The sequence below is a fragment of the Eufriesea mexicana genome, unplaced genomic scaffold, assembly GCF_001483705.2.
Source record: "Eufriesea mexicana isolate 0111107269 unplaced genomic scaffold, ASM148370v2 scaffold13715, whole genome shotgun sequence".
In the NCBI taxonomy this organism is placed as follows: domain Eukaryota; kingdom Metazoa; phylum Arthropoda; class Insecta; order Hymenoptera; family Apidae; genus Eufriesea; species Eufriesea mexicana.
In genome coordinates, this window is record NW_016921211.1 from 91859 (window position 1) to 114309 (window position 22451).

Sequence of the window (22451 nt, forward strand, 5' to 3'; positions counted from 1 at the left end):
AATGATGTACTAGACTTCTAAATTAAAATATTAAACGATAGTATCAAGTAATGTGATTCAATTACGGTCACGCACATATTTAATAGAACATATTTGTGTTATACGGCGGTTTATTACACTAAATGAAGGAACATAACCTGGCACGTGGTTTCGGCTGCTCGTACTGATCTCGAGAGATAGGAATGCAAAGCGAAATTAATATTCCGGATCTTGTGTTTGGAACGTGAATTTCGAGTTAATTTTACGATTACAATCGTTCGATGCGTTTAATAATTCAGACACTTATTATTAAGTCGTTTCAAGAATAACGCAAGGACGTTTATTTTAACCTCCAACAACGTGATGTGACTTAAAAGCCGTATATGTGCATGCAGTTTGTACGAAATTACTTGTTGAATGTTTTTATCACTATATGGCTCATTCGATAGAAGAACAACTTTTACTAAGTTTACTAAATTTGTATCTATTTCAGCTAACTGGTATAGAAAAATTATGCAATTATATACAAAAAAAATTGAAGGTAATCATATAAAATTAATTTAGAAAAGAAAAGAGAAATCAGGGTAACCAATGTTATTACCTTGAAAGTCCTTTGGACTGAACTACATTTGTAAAGTTAATTTAAATTTATCACTGAATAGAAAACGTTAACTAGTGCTAATAAGAGCAACAATTAATTGTGCAAACTACATGTATCCATATCTTTTACTGGGGAAAGTATAAATGTGTGTCACGTGTAATAAAATTATTTCTCTTGAGTGTATTCCTATATTGTGTTCTAAATATCAATAAGAAAGGAGAGTGTACTAAATTCAAGGAGTAGGTAATAATGAAAATTTCTTTAAAAACATCCTACTATTAGTTTGACATGTAAATTTATCTTATTTAGTTTAAATTGTAAATTCAAATTTCTATAAATGATTAGAGTTACTAATAATCTTATGAAATGTTTTATATATTTATGCTATTTGTATAATTTGTTTTGAACATTTTAAACATTGTTTAAGTTTCGAATTTTATTAAAATTTGTATTATAACTTTAATACATTTCCTCAAATCAAAATGGGAATTACTTTTAAAATAAATGATAGGCATATATATGCAGAAAAATAATGAAGAATGTTTTGTTAACTTAACCTCTAGAGAAATAATAATATTACTTCCTCACTAACTAATGCAGGAAATGAAAATACATGACAGCACCTTAACAACTGAATCGTTTTTGTCAAACAAAATCAAAGAGAATTAATAATTAAAGATAATAAATAATTTGAATATCAATAAATCTTATTGCATAAGTTTAAAAAGCAAATTAGTTTCTTCACAAAGAAATAATATTAAATATATATCATATATTATTGTAATTACTGCAAAATAATATTGAAATTTAAAGTTATGAATAATACATTTCATAAATTGAATAACTTTATTTTATATTAAATTACTAAATTGTTTGATGCAAATACATGTATACAATTTTTGTCGCGTAAAGCATCTACGTCCTTTAAAAAGAAGTAAAAAACAAATTATTTAAACATATACATATATACAAAAATACAAAAAAATATCTCCCAATAATTCAATTTTACTCAAAATAGAAACAAACAATTTCTCAGCACTTGCCCAACAATATAGCATCTTTTCCACGAACTGCCAATCAAAGCAAGTAGAAAAACGACTTTCATAACTCCTTTAATCAATTCCACAAATACCCCGTATTAATAATTACTCTGCCTTTTACCCGTTGCTATCTAGTTCCATCATTCTGAAGAAATGCCGCACAAGCAAAAAGCAGAACGAAGGACAGCGTTCTCACTGCGAGAGTCACCGACGAAACGTTTTGTTTTCCGATACGGGAGGCGATCTATGCCGAGTATCATCGATGAGGATACCGAGTACGCCACGGAGTCCACGATAGAAGAAACCAGGTGTGTTCTCCAGGGAGGCCTTCCTATGCGGCAGAGATCGGACCTGCCGGAAGAGTGGGGAGCTCATATAAGACACGAAGCCAAACGCCTCTCCCAGTGACCAGTCTCGACACGAAAACTCATCAGCCGAGCTTCTTCGGTTCCCATAAGAATCACTTCACGCATTCAGCCCCACCTTTGGATGGTTCCAGCCGTCGGACTGAAATTCGAGTAGATTCGAGTTTAATCGAATTGGTCTTACCCAAGGCCGAACAGGCTACAAGTCACAATGGTATCGTCGCAGGTTCTCTCATTACTTCTGCTGTTCCTGGCTGCGCACGGTGAGTCGCTATACCGTTCTTATTTTTTGCTCTTCTCTTCCCATCCTTTTCTTTTCCTATCTCCTCTTTCTACATCTCTTCCTTCTCGCCTGTTTTTCCTGTCTCCTTCGTTACGTACCGCGGCTCCTACACGGTCTCTTTCTCTGCGTTCTCTTACTCCCACGTTTTCTTTTCTCGCGGATGAACCATGCTAACCTGGACGTTAACTGCAATTTTGTTTTATTGTGTCGTTAAAGGGAGAGCGGCCCCGATCGCTCGTATAAATTAAACGACTTTAACTGTTCGCGTAGCGAACGATACTCACGCGGAATGCCTATGCAATAAATGCTTTAAGTGCCGTTTACATTCGTCCCGCCAGCCTAGTCGACGTTCCATTATCGCGCGTTAATACAGGCAAGGACGCGAATCGTACGCAGGCGATTGGTTTTCCATTAATTAATCGAGATGGCCAGTGGCGGGCCCGTGCACAGCTATGCCGCGAGTGCAAGTGAAAACGGACTTTCTGTGATCGGGCCACAGCGTTTCTCGCGGCGCTGCGATCTAAAAAGTGCGCGTCGGCCTACTTTCGCGCGCAGGCGACGATCCTCTGTATCTTTCTCGCGTTTAATGGCGATGCCGCGATCAAAGCTCGCCTCGCGTCATCTGCCTGCTTCTTGAAATGATCTGCAATTCATTGAACGTCATTATGCTTAATTCTCACTATGACAGAGATAATCGTTCTTTCTAAACTGATTAGTATCCCATAACGTAAATATTACCTTGTGACATATTTAGAAATTCATGATAAACTAAAGGGTTATGTTAGCAAAGAAAATTGGTATTTTTGAAATGATTGATATTTAGCAAAGTGAAAATCCTGTAACATGTATGAAAATTTATAACAGTATAGATTTGTAGCATTCAGAAATGTGGAAATACAAACATGTGTCATATTTGTGAATTCATAAGACTAAGAGAAAGTGTCATTATTAAAATGGTTTTAACTTTTATAAGATGTCTAGTATTCAGTAGAATACATAACAATGCTAGAAATTTTTAGAATTAGTCTTTCTAAACCGATTAGCATTACATAATATGAGTATTAAATCCTGTGACATATTTAGAAATTCATGATAAAATAAACTATTATGGTAGCAAAGGAAGTTGGTATTTTTAAAATGATTAATATTTAGTACAGTGAGAATTAAATCCTGTCTCATATTTAACAATTCATAAGAATAAGAAAATATGACAATTAACCTTTGTAAGATGTCTAATATTTAATAATAAAAGAACAGGATCTTGAGTCATGTTAAAAAATGTATAACAATACCAGAATATTTTATGATGACAAAAAGAATTAGTATTTCTAAACTGATTACCATTCAATAATGTGAGAATAAAGTTCTGTGCTACATTTGATGTGTGAAATCCTTATTACATTAAAGAAAATTGATCTTTCTAAAATGATTAATATTCACCAATATGAAAATAGTCTTGTGCTATATTTGAAAATTCATAACAACAAGAGAAATTCTCACGATGACAAGCAAAATTGATCTTTCTGAAATGACCAATATTCTGCAATGCGATGACAAACAAAATGACTAATATTTAGTAATGTGAAAATAAAATCTCATTCAATATTTGAGAATTCATAACAACATTCAAAATTTTTAGAATAACAAAGGAAATTAATCAACTTCTAAAATATCTCACATTCAATACTACTTAAAAATTGAATTTTTCATAACAAAAACAATTGTTATGATAGCAAAAAATAAAGTCTTGTGCTATATTTGAATATTCATGACAAGATGAAACATTTTTATGGTAATGAAGAGCATTAATATTTCTAAAATAGTTAATATTTAATAATACAAAAATAAAGCTTCTTCTATATTTTAGAATACACGTGCAAAATTATTATGGCGACGAAGCAAATTGGACATTTAAAAAAGGCTAATATTTATCAATGTGGAAATGAGGCAATCCACTTAATTACCCTGAATAATCGATTTTCACGGTATAGTTCTTTTACCAATATTGCGCGATTCATTTCCGCCTTCACCATCGCATAAAAGCGAAACTCCACTATATCGAATTAATCTGTCGATAGCATGCTATGTATTACTATTTGTTACTCTGTATCGTTTAATCGAATCATTTAACACGGTGTTAACGTGAGAAAGTTCCAGATTGAAGTCATATAACAAAGTTCTGAAAGAGTTCTTAGTCCTCAGACCTGGAAATGATTATATTTTAATTCAATACTTCAGTTATACAGGGTATTTAAATATAGACCTTGGTATTCGTCATTTCGTATCTTCATTTATTTCTCAAACTTGTGACAAAATGTTACGAGTCTTTACCTCGTGACAAAATGCTAACATTAGCTAACCTTTGATCGACTCTAGTTTTTCTTTCGTTTATCCTTTCTTGCTGTTCTCTTTCTTCGTTACACAACCTCCATTATCGTTTAGTACTGTATTCGTAACCTGAAGGAATGCCTCCTTTTCTAGTAATCATTACACACGTCTTCGTAAGACAATGACGGGCATTCACCGGGTTTCACACATCTCGAGAACTTTCTCCCGTGTCCCGGGAGTGAAAATATGAAAGTAGCTCAGTAGATAGATCACTCTCTCTCTCTCTCTCTCTCTCTTCTTCTCTTTTAATCATTTTGCATCTGCCGATCGTGAGGCTGATTAATTTTTCATTTACAGCCTAGTTCCACTGTTAGACCATGCCATAGTCTTTAGACGAACAAAATGAAGTCTAAACCTTCGCACTTGACGAATTTTCATTACAGAAAAATACCAATTCGAGGATTTCCTGCTATAAAGTTGATGGTATTTTTTAACATACTAAATAAAAAATGATATAATATATAAATTAACACGTAGAATTATTTTATTAAACGGTGATTGAAGGTTGTCTCTGAAGTACAGAGGGTTAAGCCAGAGGAATAAATTTTCTCCCCCCGTTTGACAATGATTCATATTATTTTTTAACACTGGAATTGCCAAGCATATCAACAGGATTAGTCCCAGATCTTTTATTTTTGAAGTTAATAAAAGGGGGCAGCTGCTTTTGGTAAATTTAATCTTGACTTTTATTCAGACATAAATGTAATTATACATACTGGTATTATTTTCATACCATTCTAATTATCATTTAATCGATTATTAATTGTTATTATTTATATTGCAGAAATTATTGTTCATTTTAATTACTATCTGTTATATATGTATATTATGATTAGGTATACATTGCAGACTGATAGTTATAATATTAAAAAGCAATGTCTAGTATGCTAGTAGGGTAATCACAATGAGTAATGACTAAGGAATCAATTGATATATTAAGCAACAAAATGTCACTTGCATATCTAGCCTTCTTCAGTTGCGAAACCTGAGTAAAAGTACTTCCTGTTTCGTAATTCTTTCTAAATGAACACTTGATCACTGTTTGAACGCGTAATTGTCAAACACTTTTCGATACTTTCACTTCATTCCAAAAATACAACTCATCGTTTCAAAGTTATATGCTTCGGTTCCTCCGGTTGGGTACAGCTTGTAATAAAGGAGGTTCAGCTGGAGATCGTGACGAGAACAGGTACCTTATTCCAAGATATTGCTACTGGAGTAAGTTTCTAGCAACAAACTTTCTATGCGCTTATAAAACATGTATACCGTGAATACGAACTTTCATTCAATTTTTATGCTGCTGCATATCTTCATCTTTTTCGCAATTTTTAAACGTGACTTTTAGAAATACGCAGTGTTCCACTTCACCATATATGAAGTAACGTTTCTCCTTTCTTCCAATGTTTCTAGATATTATTTTTGGACACACTTGGTCTTCTATGGAATGTTTATAGATTATAGAATAGAATATATAAAATAATATTTATAGAATATTATTTTGGCACAGTTGGTCTTCGTACCATCTAAAAATCAGTATAATTTTATATTATACTTCCTTAGCTAGGAATTGTATAATCTTAGTTAATAATGACAGATATATAAAAATAGAGATATAAGTTTGTTATAAAATAACATCTTGGATAAGGAAAGATTTATTAATTAATTCCTCGATATCTTTTTCAAGAATGAAATAATTTCACATTATGGTTGCTTATATAGAAATTATATAACTGCAATAGGAAATATTTTATTGGATACTGAAAATAAAAGAACTGTACATTATACACTATAGTATAAAAACAAAAATAAAATAATATATTACATAATAAACAATTGTAATGAATTACTGTACTAAACTGATCAATTATTCGATCATTTCACTATCATAATACTGCAACGATACTGTAACGATGCTGAATGTAGTAAGATCAAAAATAACTTACTGAGGACTACTTCCAACATATACCAAAATACGTATGCTCATAATGAAGTGTAACAGAAGGTATTTCGAAAAATATAAACGAGTATGACACTATCTACACGATTATGTCTGTAATACACACGTACTAAAATCAAAAATCCAATCTCAACTCAAGATCTAACGAGGCCACGCATCTCGGAGTTAACCCTCTCGCTTCGATCCGCTGCTGCTCTTTACGTAAGAGACACCACTTTCTATCTTGGCGGCTGGGTTTTATCATAGAAATCATTTTAGCCGACCGAACGAACGAATTATTTATTTATTCCAACCGGTTTCCGCGATCGTTTTCCTTCCGCCCAGACAGAATTCCGCGACGCAGGAATTCCGGAGTAATAAACAGCCCATGTCCCACCGAAATCTCCCCGTTCGCCAGCGGACACATCGATTAGTGGGAAAATCGTAGCACAAGAAGGAGAAACGTTTGCCACGGCAACGTAACCTCGAAGAAAAAGGGAGCAAATTATACGCGTGCAAAAGAAGTAAAAGGAGGCTGCTAGAAACGGAGGTAGAAAAACGCTCGGAAAAATCGAGCTAGAAAAACTGGTCGCTCTGAGAGCTAACTGCGAGTTGATATGCATTATATTGGATACGAATAGTTTCGAAGAAATTCAAACGAGCGTTTGGAGAGCAAATTATTTCGAGGTCTGTTTATTATTTGTTTTGACAAATATGTGAAACGCGATGGAGTTAATAAAGGAACATTTTCTACGTTTCGAAACGCAGAATAACAGGTTATGTTCGATATTTCAACTTTCTACCGATAAAATACATCCGTGAAAATTAAGATTTATCTCTGCGCGCATATTTTTGCTTATATCGCGATAACAATAATTTTCTAATGACTCTTTAGACGATCTGTTTCTATTCAGACACGACAACCAACTCTAAGGACACCGTGCTCAAGAAGAAGTCGAACAGGTAATTCTGATAAAAACCTCATTAACCATGTTACCCAAATAATTGAAAAAAGAAGATCGATAAAAACGTTTGACGAAATATGCACAGTAAAACCAGGAAAGGTAAAGTGCAAGATAAAAATAAAATTAAACGAATCGAAGAAAACAAAGTGAAAGCGAGGAGAGTACGATATTAAAAGCTATAAAAGCACTGGCTTTTTCAAAGCCAGGTGCAAGAATGGACTTCATTTAACAATCATCGCGTTGACCACGAATGTCCGAGGAAAATAATAGTCTATGAAAACGAGTACTCTGAGAAGTACTGTCCGCATGAACAGTACGATGTTGCTGGCTTGAAGAAGAAGAAGGAGCAAAGATGAAAGAGCTCGAAGAAGGTGTGCCAAAGACAGAGAAGACTAAAGGGAAGTGGCACGTATCTCGTAAACGTCGTCTAGATCGCTTATTACACGAGCTGACTTTTGACGTGGAACGTTGCACTTTACGGAAGGAACGTAGAAAGGTGGGGCCAGCGACTATCGCGAGTTTGCCCGCGCGCACCTCACCGCCAGCGGAGTCCACCGATGGTCGTTTATTTCCACGATCAGGAAGGAACACGGTACAAACCTCTAACGACATTTTACTCTTGCTCTGTCGTTCCACTGGTTCGACAAGCGTCAGAATTTTCCTTCTAACCAAACCTACTCCTTATTTTTCAGCCTCCGGTTAACCTGTCCTTGCCTGAAAATATGCAGAAGAATGTCGAGGAAGAAAAAATCCAATCGAAGGTGCATGGAATCCTGTCTGTTCGCTTTTGAATGCCCGGAATGGGTCGAGACACGGTTTTCTGGGTACAGAATATGGTTTTCTAACCGGTGGAAAGTCGATTTCAGTGGATATAATGGGGTACTTAGCGGGAAAGTGTGTACTTACGTTAAGGCTTACGACCTGGCCATCGATTTAGAGAATTCTCGTGGAAAAGCGTACGGATCGACCTTTCTCTTCGGCTATCTCGCACGATGCAACGTTATACCAGTGTTGCATGCGTTCACGTACGTCGGAGGAGTTATGCATGACTAATTCTGAGCCGTTTCTGGCCGATTCCGAGAGACGATACTTTGGCCCCTCGATTGGTTTGGCTCAACGAACTTTTAATCCACTCGTGCTACCTGGAATTTATGACATTTATGGAAAGGAAAATTCTGGAGATGTATTTTAAGCAGTCTACGTCAGAGATATTTGTGCATGGATGTAATAGAGACTATGCTAATTTGCATGTTCTGACCTTATGGTTATCGAAGCTAAAAGTAAGAGAAAGGTAATAATGAGGTATTCGTTCCATAAATGCAAATGTAGGATGTAATCAAAACAGAATATGAACCCTCACAATAGAGAATACTAACTAAACTTTTGAAAATTCCGGAAATGAAGATAAAACAATCACTTTCTTAACATGATTGTCTGCAAAAATGAAAAATACATCGTATCTATATATTACACTTCATAACACGTGGAAGAAATGAAAGTTCAGGAAAAATAGGAAATTTAAATGTGCCAAAACCTACATAACACAGGAACCTGAAGAAAGTGTTTAGGAAAGCAGAATGTTATTAAGCTATATTATTCTTTTCGTTATGTAATAATATGATACAAGAACAGAAACAAGAACAGTTGATAAAGAACTTGCATAAGAAGCGTTATAAAGAAACATGTTTTTAATCTAAAAAAAAAGTACATACTAATTTTTGCACGATAGAGAGTTGCAAAGACTGAACATTGGAAAAGGAGATAGCCAAGAGGAAGAAGTTAATAGTCCTTAGTAGACCGCACGTGTTGCTTATGGAACATAAACAATTAGGGGTTTCACGGTAGAGATACTCTCGCCTCTGATTCTTATTGTTAGACGCAAACCAACGGCCTACTGCGAGCACTTACTTCTTTACAAGGAGTCGTAAAGGAAGGGAAAGTATCTCGGTGCCACGACACTACTAATAAGAGTCTCCGTTGCATAACCAAGCTTAACCAGGGATGTGTCCACCTACAAAGTCAATAGGCGATGGTGTTTTAATGTTTTGTAAAATGCATGCATGGCATCATGTGTATAACATACAATTTCTAGATAGGATATTAGATTTATTCCTTGTATTTGTTACAAATGGGATATTTCCTTGCAATATCTTGCAGATATGGAACACCAGAAATTGTTTTGTAATGATTTCCATGCATTTATTCTATATATAAAAGAGTTATGTATTGGGTGAGATGTATTTCTCATATGGAAGACATAAGATATAATATCTCTGTGAGATATATTTCTTACGTGAATAATATAATCATGTTCAAGTATGTAGGAGTTAAATCAAGATTATAAATATACATGTATAGATAATAAATATGTATAATAATTGGAAATTTGATACAAAAACGAGACCTCTATAAAAGAACCATTTACAAAGAAAATAACACATGCTATCACAGTACTATAAAATTACCGACATTCTATTAATCTTGCATATCCATGTACAACATTTGTACACAAAATTCTTTACTCAAAAATGAAATGGAAGAAATTTTTATTTTGCATCATTATTAAATGATCTCAACCAAATATTATATATATTCCAAACAGCCCAAAAATTTAGCAACCCTTTATATTTATAATCGCTTAAATGATCAATCTATGATTGTCATAGACTCAAACATATTTTTACTTCCAAAAAAAGAAATTTATTGAAAATATAAAAAAATAAAAATAATCGCAGTATTAGATTATGAATTTCTAGTTTTAAGATATATTAAACATAATTAAACTTTCAGTTAATGATCAAATAATTGAATATTATGTTTCGAACATGATTCTGAACTCAGTTTTTTATCTCTTCCTACAAAAAATTACTATTTGCGATTTTTCGGGTTTCTTCAATTGTTTCCGCTAGAGGTTAGGTTTCAAACGCTCTCTGCGATCATAAAACGCGCGAAAGCCACGTGTAAACGCTTAAACGCGGTTCTGTGGCATGCGCAGTCGTTTCTCGTAGGCAAGTCGATTATTTTAACCCGGCACATTGTTGCATTCTGCTGCATTCGCAGGGAGCAACATTCTCGACCATTCTAGAGTTCCGAATGGCGGCACGGCGGAGCAACCCATTTGGAAAGGCGCGCGAGATATACGAAGGTATATATATATATATACCGTTCGCTTTTCCTTCATCATGCGATTCCCATTACTCGTCGCTTTGCGATCACATAAATACCGTTGCAGTTAAGACGTTGCAGTTTATTGAAAAATAGATCAACGTCATTTTGAAACTTTGTTCATCTTTCATCTTTCAATATTACATTAGCGTTACATTTTATATAACGTACATATATTAAATATGTATTTATTTATTATTACACTTATTTATTATTATTGAATTATTTTTTAAATTGACTAATGATGATTTTGAAACTTCTCTCTCGCTGTATATATCATTGTAATCTCCGACGTTCGCCACCAGAGGGATGCTGAGACAAACGTGTTTCTCGAAAGTATTTACTCAACTATTTCTCCTACAAATACCTTATTTGGCTTGGATTTTACTGTCTTCGTACGTAAGATACGTCTCTTTAAAATACATCATAATATTATACTATTTATTATTTGAAACTCTTCGGTTTTTAATGTACGTAATTCGTGCATTTTAAAAGTATCAAATATTTGTTTAGTTATTTCCATATGGTTATGATTGTTAGGTTTCAGACGATATATTGTACGATATTCAATTTAATCAGCTTTGGGGGCTATCAATTTAACTGGACTTTTATAAAATCATTAAACGGTTGTTCTTAAATGAGAACACGAGAACTCTTCGTGATCAGACTTCCCCCCTAAGTTTTTTACTGCAAGAAACTTGAGAATTCACAGGAGATTCGTTTGTAAACGTGTTAACACGCTCCACAGACCGGACTGAGCAGATAAAGGAGGGAAGGAAAGCGAGATTTCGCGATAGCTACGAACGGAAATCGTGTTAACCCCTCTCCCCCATTTATCTAAGATCAGAGATTTTCCCTTTTCTCCCGTTCGTGTACAATTAAGCGATATCTCGATTAAGCATCGAAACGCGAGATAGTTTAACGACTTGCCTTTGAATTGTTTAATTGCGAGTCGAAATTACAAACGAAAAGATCTAGGGGTTAAATCCTGCTTGATTCTCCATCTTCGTGATCCCAGATTTATACCTCGTTTAATTTTAATCAAATCGGCTAAATACTCTAATAATAGCGATAAATAAATTAAATATTTATAAATATTTTTTTATTTAATAATAACATTATTATCTACAGCCATTATCGTTCAAAATTTTTTTTAAATTATTGTAATAATATTTTAGCCAATATACTTTTATTTATTTTTTTCCAAAATACATAATTCAATTTTCGAAATATAACATAAACTATATCCGAAAAATTACGACACATATATTCCAAACATTTGTTATTCGAATAATAAATTAAAAATAATTACAGCTAATCGTTAAGCATCTAAAAATTCAATAATCCAACAAAATTTGATTCATTATTCTTATAACACATATTCAAGTTACTTAAAAACCCATTATCTCTTTTCCATAACAATGATTTACGAAACCGGATAACGCGTTGTTGGAAGTCATAAATATCGCTTCAAGTGGCTGAATATTTTAAAACCCATATAAATCCTCTACGCCTTAATCCGTGACCGAGAATGAGACGTTACAAGAGTGATCATCCTGTTCCGTACCTTGTAGACGCGTCTGTATCCTTGACATTCAGTCGCCCATTCTCTAATAGCACCACTTAACCTCTAAAACGTGAACGGGACCGAAAAAGAAAGAAAACCATCTGCCAAACCTCATTCGTTCCATTTCGAACAAGGTACACTTCAAAGCCCGTTCGAATATCTCGCTAACCCGCAACCATAATCGTCCAAGTGATCGAGGTTTAATTCGAACCGTGGTCGTTTCGATCTTCCTCTGTTCGCTTTGCATTCCGAAAAAAGTGAAAGGGATACCCAGTCAGTCGACGCTCTCAATGAAACGATACACCGAAATCGAGCAGAATAAAACGAAGCCAAACCCAAAGATAGGCAGCCAGGAATTAAAACGTCCCTATTAGCCTTCGTTTCTCTAGACACTTTAGAAAGTCACTAGACAACTGTCTTACAACTTCTTTCTTCCTAACTTGCTATATGTATTTCGTTTTAATCCTTTTCTCGTCGATGAAGGATGGGAACGACGTCGGAGTGGAAACTGAAGTGAGTCGAATGTTCGATTTTATGGAGCACGGGGTGGGGGAAGGGGCTGCCTGAAGGTTGCAAGTCAAGGCTAGGCACTTTCACTCGTGCCCGAGCTGTGCTCTCTTGGGAGCGAGCTAAGAGCTGCCTTCCCACCTTACTTTACTATTTACTTTTCTACCTGGCCTCCCTGTGCCATGGGCACCGAATTGCGCCCATTAGCAGAGATATTACGGCCGCTACGTGTAACCTCCTGTGGTTAAACGATTGCGCGACCGTGCCATCACAGGACGAACAACCCGGGTTGGCATGTAAATTAATTTCACGATGGTGAAGCTACGTTTCATTTACACGGTTTTAATTCTCTTGTTACGATGTTCCTTCGCAGAAACCTACCCGTGTCCCAGTGGATTTATTTTAGAGGATGTTCGCAATCTTGCAGTGACCCGTGAAACGTATAGGGTGTCTCAGAATGAATTCCTGCGTGTAAAAATAAGTGTGAAATCGTTGGGTAATTGTAAATTTGATATATTAATTAACATCCATCTTTTAAATTTGATTAAATGGCGACTGAGAGGCGCACCTCGAGTGCAAAGAGTTAATTTTTAGATAAATTTTTCGTTGCTTTCTATATATTCAATTGCACAGGACGTCACATATATTATCACGATCTATCGATAAATCAACTTATTATCTATTTTTCGTAACTATATGTACAATCATTTTAGAAATTAACCGAAGAAAGGATTGTATCTTAATTGTATTTGTGTAATAAATTTTAAAACATTCTGAACAGATTGTAAACAAAATCTATTTAATAGCATCTGCAGTTTCCTGGTTATAAATTACTTTATAAGAATCACTTTTATTATCACTAAAATCGTAGTGTTCACAATAATTTACCATCAAATCTTCACTCGTAAAACTTTTGCTCGTTAAAGTCAGAGGTGCGAATGGTGGAATTAAATATTTCTAAAGGATAAACCATTGTTGAAATTGATTAACATCGATGAATTTATAAACATTTCACACGATTCATGATCAGAATGAAACACAGATAATCGATACGATACATTTAAGTAATAACGTGGGAAATCATGGAACTTCAAAAGCTTGAAAATTATCCTTTGTAGATTGGCATTGTGTTCTCGTAGAATGACTTTATCACAATTTTAAAGATAATACATTTACATTTGAAATATGATTCTACAATAAGTTGTAAGATACTGCTGTAGTGTTTTAGGTACTTTTAGATAGAAGATTAGCACATTCCAAAGTAACATTCACGACACTTTCACGTTGTCGAAGCATGTCTTGTTCGAGGTTCGTTAGAGGAGCCTCAGAATGCGGTAATGCTTCATACTTACGTGACTATTGTATATTTGGAAAGTTGCTTCATAATGCATTACGTACATATTGTAATGTTTGCCGGTGGTAAAATGACTTAAAAGTAGAGAAACTTGGTTATTTTAACAGTCAAGACCTATTACTGTGCGAACATGCTTCGCTTAGTAACGATTGATTATACTCATCCCCAGTAGCAAAACGTTTGATGAAGTGTGAAAGATTGATAAATATTCTGACTGGATTAGATAGATATAGTCTTCGGTCTTCAAATGATTCAATAATTCATCACAAAATTATTATTCTTCTTATTTGTTCAATATTATTTCAAATAATTTAAAATTGTATTATTATTACCATTGTATTATTATTTCATAGGATAATTTAAAGTTTGATATACTTAACTGAAAATCCTACTATATTATTATCTTTAAAATTTTATTTAACCACAAAATCTTATTTCCTTATAATCTATGTATATCAAATTTCTTACTTACATTATAACAGCAGAAATTCACTGTAAGATATGATAAACCTTATTTTCTCAAACCTGAAATTCACAGAAGAATTAAAATAATTTTTATTCGAAAATTATATTACATATAATTTTTATTATAAATATAACTTATATTATATAATTAAACTAAATAACTTTATATTATAACTTATATTACATGGCAATCTCATAGGGATAAAGAAATTTATTCTTAAACAGTATAAAAATGAAAATCTCATCCTAATTTTAAAAATTATTTAAATAATTTTTATTAGAAAATTATATTACATATATGGCAATCTCGTAGAGATAAAGAAATTCATTTTGAAACATGATAAAGAAGAAAATGTCATCTTAATTTTAAAAATAATTAAGTTAAATATTCATGCTATTCGATATTATTAAATATTTAATAAATAAGTAATCGATATATTATTGATATAAAGTATTTATTCTTCGTATTTGATTTATTTCTAAATTTACTTTCAACTGCACTGTATTCTACACTACTGGGTAGCAAGTACCTCGAGCTATAGCAATTTTCACACGGTTATACCTAACGCTTACAGCAAGCATTAACACCTTTCCAGCCGCAGTGGGCATCTGGGAAAGTATCACACGATGGATTGCATTCTACAACGCGTACCAGGTATTAGCTGTTTTTCTATCTGATTAAAAGACTCACGTGACGCGATAGAATGCAATACAATAATGGCATTGTGATGCTGGGAAGCGATTGCTGCAGTTCAATAGCCAATCAACGGATATAGTCACTCCTGTCTCAAAAATGAACCGTACGTGAATATTCTAAATTAAAATATTGTAGGATTCCAAAACAGGTTTCATCCTGTCTTCAGTTTACAGAAATAACGTTTACTGTATGTATGTATTCCTTTTTGTCAAAGGAATATCGCGTCTGCTTGAACAATTTGAGATATCGAAAACGAACAAAATAAAAACGAAAACAGAATGAAACCAAAATGACATCAAACACGAAAACTGATTAAACGCAAGAAAATAATTATTATACTATTCGCCTCTCCCCTAACTAAAGGTGCCCCAAAATTCATGCAAGATTTGAATTTTGCGCCATTTGTGTGGTAAAGTGTTGCCAACCGAAAAAAAGACAGCGTGACAGCTAACAGTTCAGGGTAATTAAAAATGGAGTGCTACAGGAAAGAACAGTGCATCTTCATTGTTGCGTAATATTTACAATTTTAAGTTGAAAACCTGTATTTTCTATCAAAATTACTTTTTGCGTGAATTTTGGAACACCGATTATATTTGCAACAATTCTTCAAAGTTTCTCTACTCAGAACTCTGCCTGTATCGCCGAGAGTCCTATTTTTATGCCCTTTGCCGAACGTCATAACGCGCTTTTATCAATTGCTGATTGGCTGATACGATTCAGCCAATTAGCGATTCGCCCTCGTGAAAATGACGTCACCTTGCCGATTTGTGATTCGCCCTCTGTGAAAATACGATTCCGCTGACCAGTGTTTCGCCCCCTGGAAAGACCATGCAACTCAACTAGCTTATTTCTAAAGACAGCCTTCAATAACGGTATTATTTGATTTTCGATTTATTTTCTAAAATAAGACCCTTCATCGGCATTGACTGGTTTGCGATGTGTTTTTCTGAGACAGTGAGAACCCTTTCTCGAAGACGTTTATTTAAATCTCCACGAGAATCGCAGTCGTGAGATGTCCAGTGGGATCGATGTGCCAACGAACGATGAGTCATAAACGTTCGATCAGATCAAGCAAGAAATCGTGTTACTCTGCCTCACGGTCGGCAGGAACGTGTTCCTGAATCGAAAGAAGAGACCACGAGCCTGCAACTTGATATTAGGTGGCGAGCTGTTTGGCCTTCTCAATGCAAATTACGCATAATTTCCTGCTCGCTTGGAAAAGCATGCAACAACGATGTTAACGGTCCCCGACAATGCTAACGGTCGATAACAGATCGAGGTTGTTCGATTCGCCGCTAAACGTTCCATAATTGGTATTCGTTAGACGCTAATAGATGTCACCCCCTTCGACTTACAGTTTGCTCGCAAGGTAACGTGTGCACGAGTAACTCGCGAATGAAAATTATATGCTTTGGGGATAAAAGAAAAAGCAGGTGATTGAGGGATTGCCTTGGCACTGATATTACTGTTGAATTTGTGACTTTTTAAAGGAAATTTATGCGTTTCGTAATTGTCAAATGATGTAAGGTAAAACATTTATTCAAGTGCGTTGTCCGAATAGTAATTTGTATTACTGCTTTAGTGACAGTAAGAAAGGTGTAGTAGGTGTAAGTAGTTCAAGAGACATTAGCTTTATATGATATACTATACTGCTTTGTTATTATTACTTATGCGGCAATCGTAGAAACAAAATATTGTGAGACAAATTCGAGAAAAGAAAGAATGGGGAAAGATGGCGTTGGCTGTAATGATTCAAGAGGTTAGCTATAATAATACTAATTGTAAGAACATGAAAATTGATTCTTGATCATCTAAACATCTTTCCTTATTTTATCTATAATTTAGGTTTTTTTATCTAACGGTTATAACAATTAATTTAATTCGTTTTAAAATTTTACTTTTATTATTAGAAAAGAAGATTGAATTCTGCAATTCAGAATTTAAATACTCAAGTGGCCATATTTGTTCGAAAAAGATCAGACATCTTTTTAGACGTTCAACCATAAAATCTTCTATTTGAGTATTTTATATCATTCATAATAAACTTTTATTATATCGTAATAAAATTTGAGATGTTATAAAGCTGTAAGTCTATATTTTTCAGTATATCTTCGAATAAAATTGAAATACCTTGTGTCTAGTTCGAATGCTTCATAAATTACTTTTACGACGGTCTTTAAACTTCCTCTACCCGAACTGTTATAACACAAATACATACATAATACGTTGGCTTTTTCACTGAGGACCGTATTTTTATAGATAGTGACGTTTTTATATTTTATTACTGCTAATATTTCTCACTGTTACAAATACTGTGCGTTCGAGGGAAGAAGGCACAGTGTGTTTACATCCTCATGGCTAATTAACTCCGTTGGATCGATCATTGGTCACCGTTTTCGGTCAACAGTGGTTACTGCCTATGATTAAGGAAGCGTCAACGGAATTAATCAGCCATGAGGATATAAAGACGCTGCGCCTTCTTTTTTCGAACGCACCATACTTAAGACTATGTTAGGTATTTTAAATAATATTGAACTTCTCCCTGTTGTAGCTATGTGTCGTACATATAATCCCAGAATCAAATGCAATAGAGCAAACATAACAGTTTATGAAAATAAAAAAAAAAAATACAAATAAATTCAAATGGAACTTTGAACATTTACAATAGATAGGAAATATCTTAAACTTATTAATGACTTATATAGAACCTATAATTCAGTTATAATTAATTAATGTCTAATTTATAATGAACTCATTACTAACTTATAACAAACTTATAACTAATATTTCAACTTTGATGCGTAGCTCTTAGCTTGGGATCGTTTCCCAAAAATTGTTCTTTAGAAAACGATACCAATTACCAAAACTCACCACGTAAAGGTGGCTACGCATCGAGACATGGACATGCGCCCTAGTGACGCAGCCTGCTAGTGCTATCCGTATCAAAGATACCCTAATCTAATCTTAGTTAAAGCGAATTATGTTAAAGCGACTCTATTGATACTTTATTAAATATCGTGTCTTACAAAAGGCACTTCGATTCGGTATACTACAATTCTACTGTCGCAATAAAATAAGTTCCCATAAAAATAAGGAATTAAATATGAAAGACGCGAGCAAATGAAAAATCGCAACGAGTTCGCGATTATTCGAAAGACCAATTAGCCTACACGATGTACTCCCGTGTACAAGACAACTCCAGGCCTCAGCACCCTCGCGATCGGACCTAGCCCACCTAGCCACTACCGACCTCGCCATGGCTTACTTGATGACCTAAGGCAGCCAATGAACCAGCGAAACACCCAGAGTCAATCCGAGGATCATATGCTAGGCCTAACAGTCGGATCATGCGCATGTTCCTTCCTCAGTGCTAAGTATGCTTATACCGTAGCCAACTGTGCTATGGGGCAGACAACAGACACGCTCATGCGTTAGATTTCGACTGCAGGGCCCATCCCCTGATAGTATGGGCAGATTGGCACCCAAAACGATTAGGATCGACGGATCCGCGTATTGATCCAGATGCTCCACTAGCATGCCAACCACAATAAGTGTTGGAGACGAGCTGTGAGAATGACTTACGAGGCCGTGGAGCTGTCGAGTACACGGGAAGAACCTAGCGTAGGCTAATCGATACTTAAGAACGATCGTGATTATCGCGAGAACAATTATGTTCTACTTGGTAAACGAGAGAGATAAGAGAGGAAAAATATGATATGTATATATTTGCTCCAAGTTAGATAGCTTACCTTTGTACGGATAGCGCACACATGAGACTTAGTCTAGGAGTAGTCTATCTTAGAAGTATTTATAATTACTTAGGTCTAAACGCACGCATCCCGTGTTGTCCAACGGAAAACCTCTTGAAAAACGTGAAAGCGGAAAAGAAACGGATTAGTAAGAGATTAGTAAACCATAATAAAAGCGAAACGAATATAAACCACAACCTAACCTAATTTCCAAACTACAATCTATTCACATTTATTTGTAGTTTTAAGCCAAACCATGTTCCCAGAATGCCTCATTTAAGTATGTATTCTTTGTTATAGGATCGCATGCCCAGAAACAACAACAGGAGGACCCTTGTCAAACAAAATCCAGAGTCGTTGGCGACATAGAATACTGTGATCGTTATTGGGAATGTGTCAATGGCCGTCCAGAATTATTCGACTGTCCAAACGGTCTCGTTTTCGCTGGAAAACACCGAGGTGTGACCGAGGGTTGCGATTATCCCTGGAGAGCAAACTACTGTGACGGAAAACGTCAGGCGAATCCACCGATTCCGGCTGAACACTGTGACTGGCTTTATGGTATCTTTGGCCACGAGACATCCTGTACCCGATACTGGACCTGTTGGAACGGCACAGCCACAGAACAGCTCTGTATCGGTGGCCTTTTGTACAATGAAAGAGCCAGGTCCTGTGATTGGCCAGAGAACGTCGAAGGATGTCAAAAGCATCGTGAGTAAATCGATGATGAAACTTGATGATAAGATCTTCGCTTGCATAATAGTGGATGGCTTTTTCTTTGTTGTAACTTAGGCTACTTTCGATTCTTTGCTTCTTTGCAGAATAAGAATGGCAGGTTTGTAATTAAAGGTGAAGTAGGAGATTTATCATTGTGCTTGATATTATTGTTATCTTAAATCTTAATCTCACTTTCTGGTAGTTACAACGTTGAAATTTCTTGAGAATTTTTGGGTTTTTAGTGTTTAATAGTTGAGATGGTGTGAATACTTCTGTTCATAAATGTTATGATACATGCAAGGAATGAGGAAAACCTGAAAGATCATGATATAATGCATAATTCAAAATTGATTAATAATTCATAAGCTTTTACTAATAAGTGTACATACAACTCCATTCATCTTAGAGAACCTGAAAAAACTGAACATAAAATATCACACTAATAGTAATAGTTACTTCTCAAACAGTATATTATTTCAAATGTCAAGTATTTTTAATGTTTTGTTGATATTTTTGTATTTAAATTTAATAGCTACAGTCATCTTCTCAATTTACAAGTAACGAAATTACGTAAACAATTATCTAAAATAACGCAAAATTTCTTTTCTGATCCTTAAGAGTATACTTAGTGGAATAAATTAGTAGAAAGTTTATAACTTCAACAACGCAACCTAACCACGCACTAACAAAATTTCTTTTCTGATCCTTAAGAGTATATACTTAGTGGAATAAATTAGTAGAAAGTTTATAACTTCAACAACGCAACCTAACCACGCACTACCTATTAATTTTCTGCATGCATCGAATTCATTTTCAGCCGTATGGACGTGCTTCCTGGACGCTGGATCGAATGTAAAATTTTTCGTCCCAAGTTGCAAAATATGCAAATCGCCACTAAATTACGTGTTCACGAAATCTAGCATCTTTTCCTCCGCTTCTTTTGACATCCGTTCCCTCTTCTCTTTCGCAAAACACGTCTTATTTTGCCAGAGGCGACGTTCGCGATCATTCTCACTTTCGAAAGCTACCATGTAAGAAGGCACACGTGTGGGTATGCGTTGCCCGTGGCTGTTTTTCTCTCCGCCTAACAGAGACGACGGTCGATGTCAGTGCCCTCTCGCGGGAAAAAGAGGCGAGTCGTTAATTAGCATTCGAAGTGAGCTCTCGTCGCGCCTTCGTCTGCTCCACGCGTCGTCTTGCCGGTAACCGAGTAGCCTGACAAGTTGACAGACAAGAAGTCTCATTCATCGCGACAAACTTGTAAAGCAGCCGACTGCGGGAAAATCGCTTCGAATATTTAGAGATTTACTTTACCCATTGCTGTAGAATTTCTTTTTTTCTTCATTGTATAAATATTTTTCTATGGAAAAGTTACATGGGCTTGAATATTGCTAAGTTGATGTGTTAGTATATTTAGAGTTATACTTTACCCTATATTGTTAGGTTTTTCTTGTTTGCTGTATTCACATACACTTCTCTATATAAGAGTTACATGGGTTGAAAATACTATTGGACCAATGAATTGTAATATTTAGAGATTTTTTTCATTCCTGTACACATAGGTTTAATTTCCTCTTCTACATTCTGTATATATTTCTGTATATAATAGTTGTCTAAGTTTAAATATTATGTATCAAGTTTACGGGTTGAAATATTTGGATATCTATTTTAATCTTTGTTGTTGAATTTCTTCTTATTTACTATGTAGATATTTCTCTGAATAGTGGCATCATTGGATTACCAAATCATGATTCATTATTCATTATTAGGAAACAAAAATTCACTTACACAGTACAAACAAAATTTATTTACCTCTATGATCCCTCATCTTTATATATTACATACCATACTGCTATCAGAAGTAACCTAAAACTGTAAAAGCCAATATGTAAACATACACTATTATTAAAATAATAGATAATGAAGAAAATTTGTAAACTCTTATTATATGGACCATTTGTCCACTAAGAGGTTCATTTAAGTAAAGCTGTACTTTTTCTAATATAAAGTCACTTCATAAAATAGATCAAGCATATTAGCTTTTTGCAATGCATCACGAATTAAAATTATCATTCTAAATACTAAGACACAATATCACCGTTACTTAGCGACCTCGCTAGAACATCTTTTAAACCAGAGTATCATATAACACGTAATCAAATCTCCAACAGCTTTGTGTAACGACGACGCAAACGGAAACGTTCCCCTGGGCAAATCCTGCAACCGCTACTGGCAATGTCAAGGCGGTTATCCACGACTACAGAGATGTCCAGCAATGCTTGTCTTCGATCGAAGGTCACTGAGGTGTGTAGTACCACCCACTGAGGACTGCGATGTACCCACGACGCCACCTAACCTCGAAGGCGATCTTCCCGAAGGACGAAATGAACAGGAACCAGAAGAGGAAAATCTCCCACCAGGTGTTCCCCCATTGCCAGCTGGTGCACTGCCGATTCCACTTCGAGCTCGTCCTAGAAATTAGAATGTCGAACACTTTTCAGTGAATCGTTGGTCTTGGATTGCATCTATTCGTGTGAATATGTAACGTAAGACACGTTCGAAGGATCTTGAAAGAGTCGATTTTGATGAGACAGCGTGTAATAGAAGGATTGCTGAAAATTGTTATTAAAAGTTCGGTATTGTTTCATTTGAGTTACGAAGTGTCTTGATAGA

The 22451-nt window shown here is 35.0% G+C and overlaps 1 protein-coding gene across 1 annotated transcript; it reads left to right on the forward strand.

Annotated features, from left to right (window-relative positions):
• Positions 1 to 2120: 2120 nt before the first annotated feature.
• On the forward strand, positions 2121 to 22451 carry LOC108553814 (chondroitin proteoglycan-2). The gene is made up of 3 exons (XM_017908857.1): positions 2121 to 2248; positions 19362 to 19772; positions 21950 to 22451. The coding sequence occupies exons 1-3, from the start codon at positions 2197 to 2199 to the stop codon at positions 22258 to 22260; spliced, it is 774 nt and encodes a 257-aa protein (XP_017764346.1). The 5' UTR covers positions 2121 to 2196; the 3' UTR covers positions 22261 to 22451.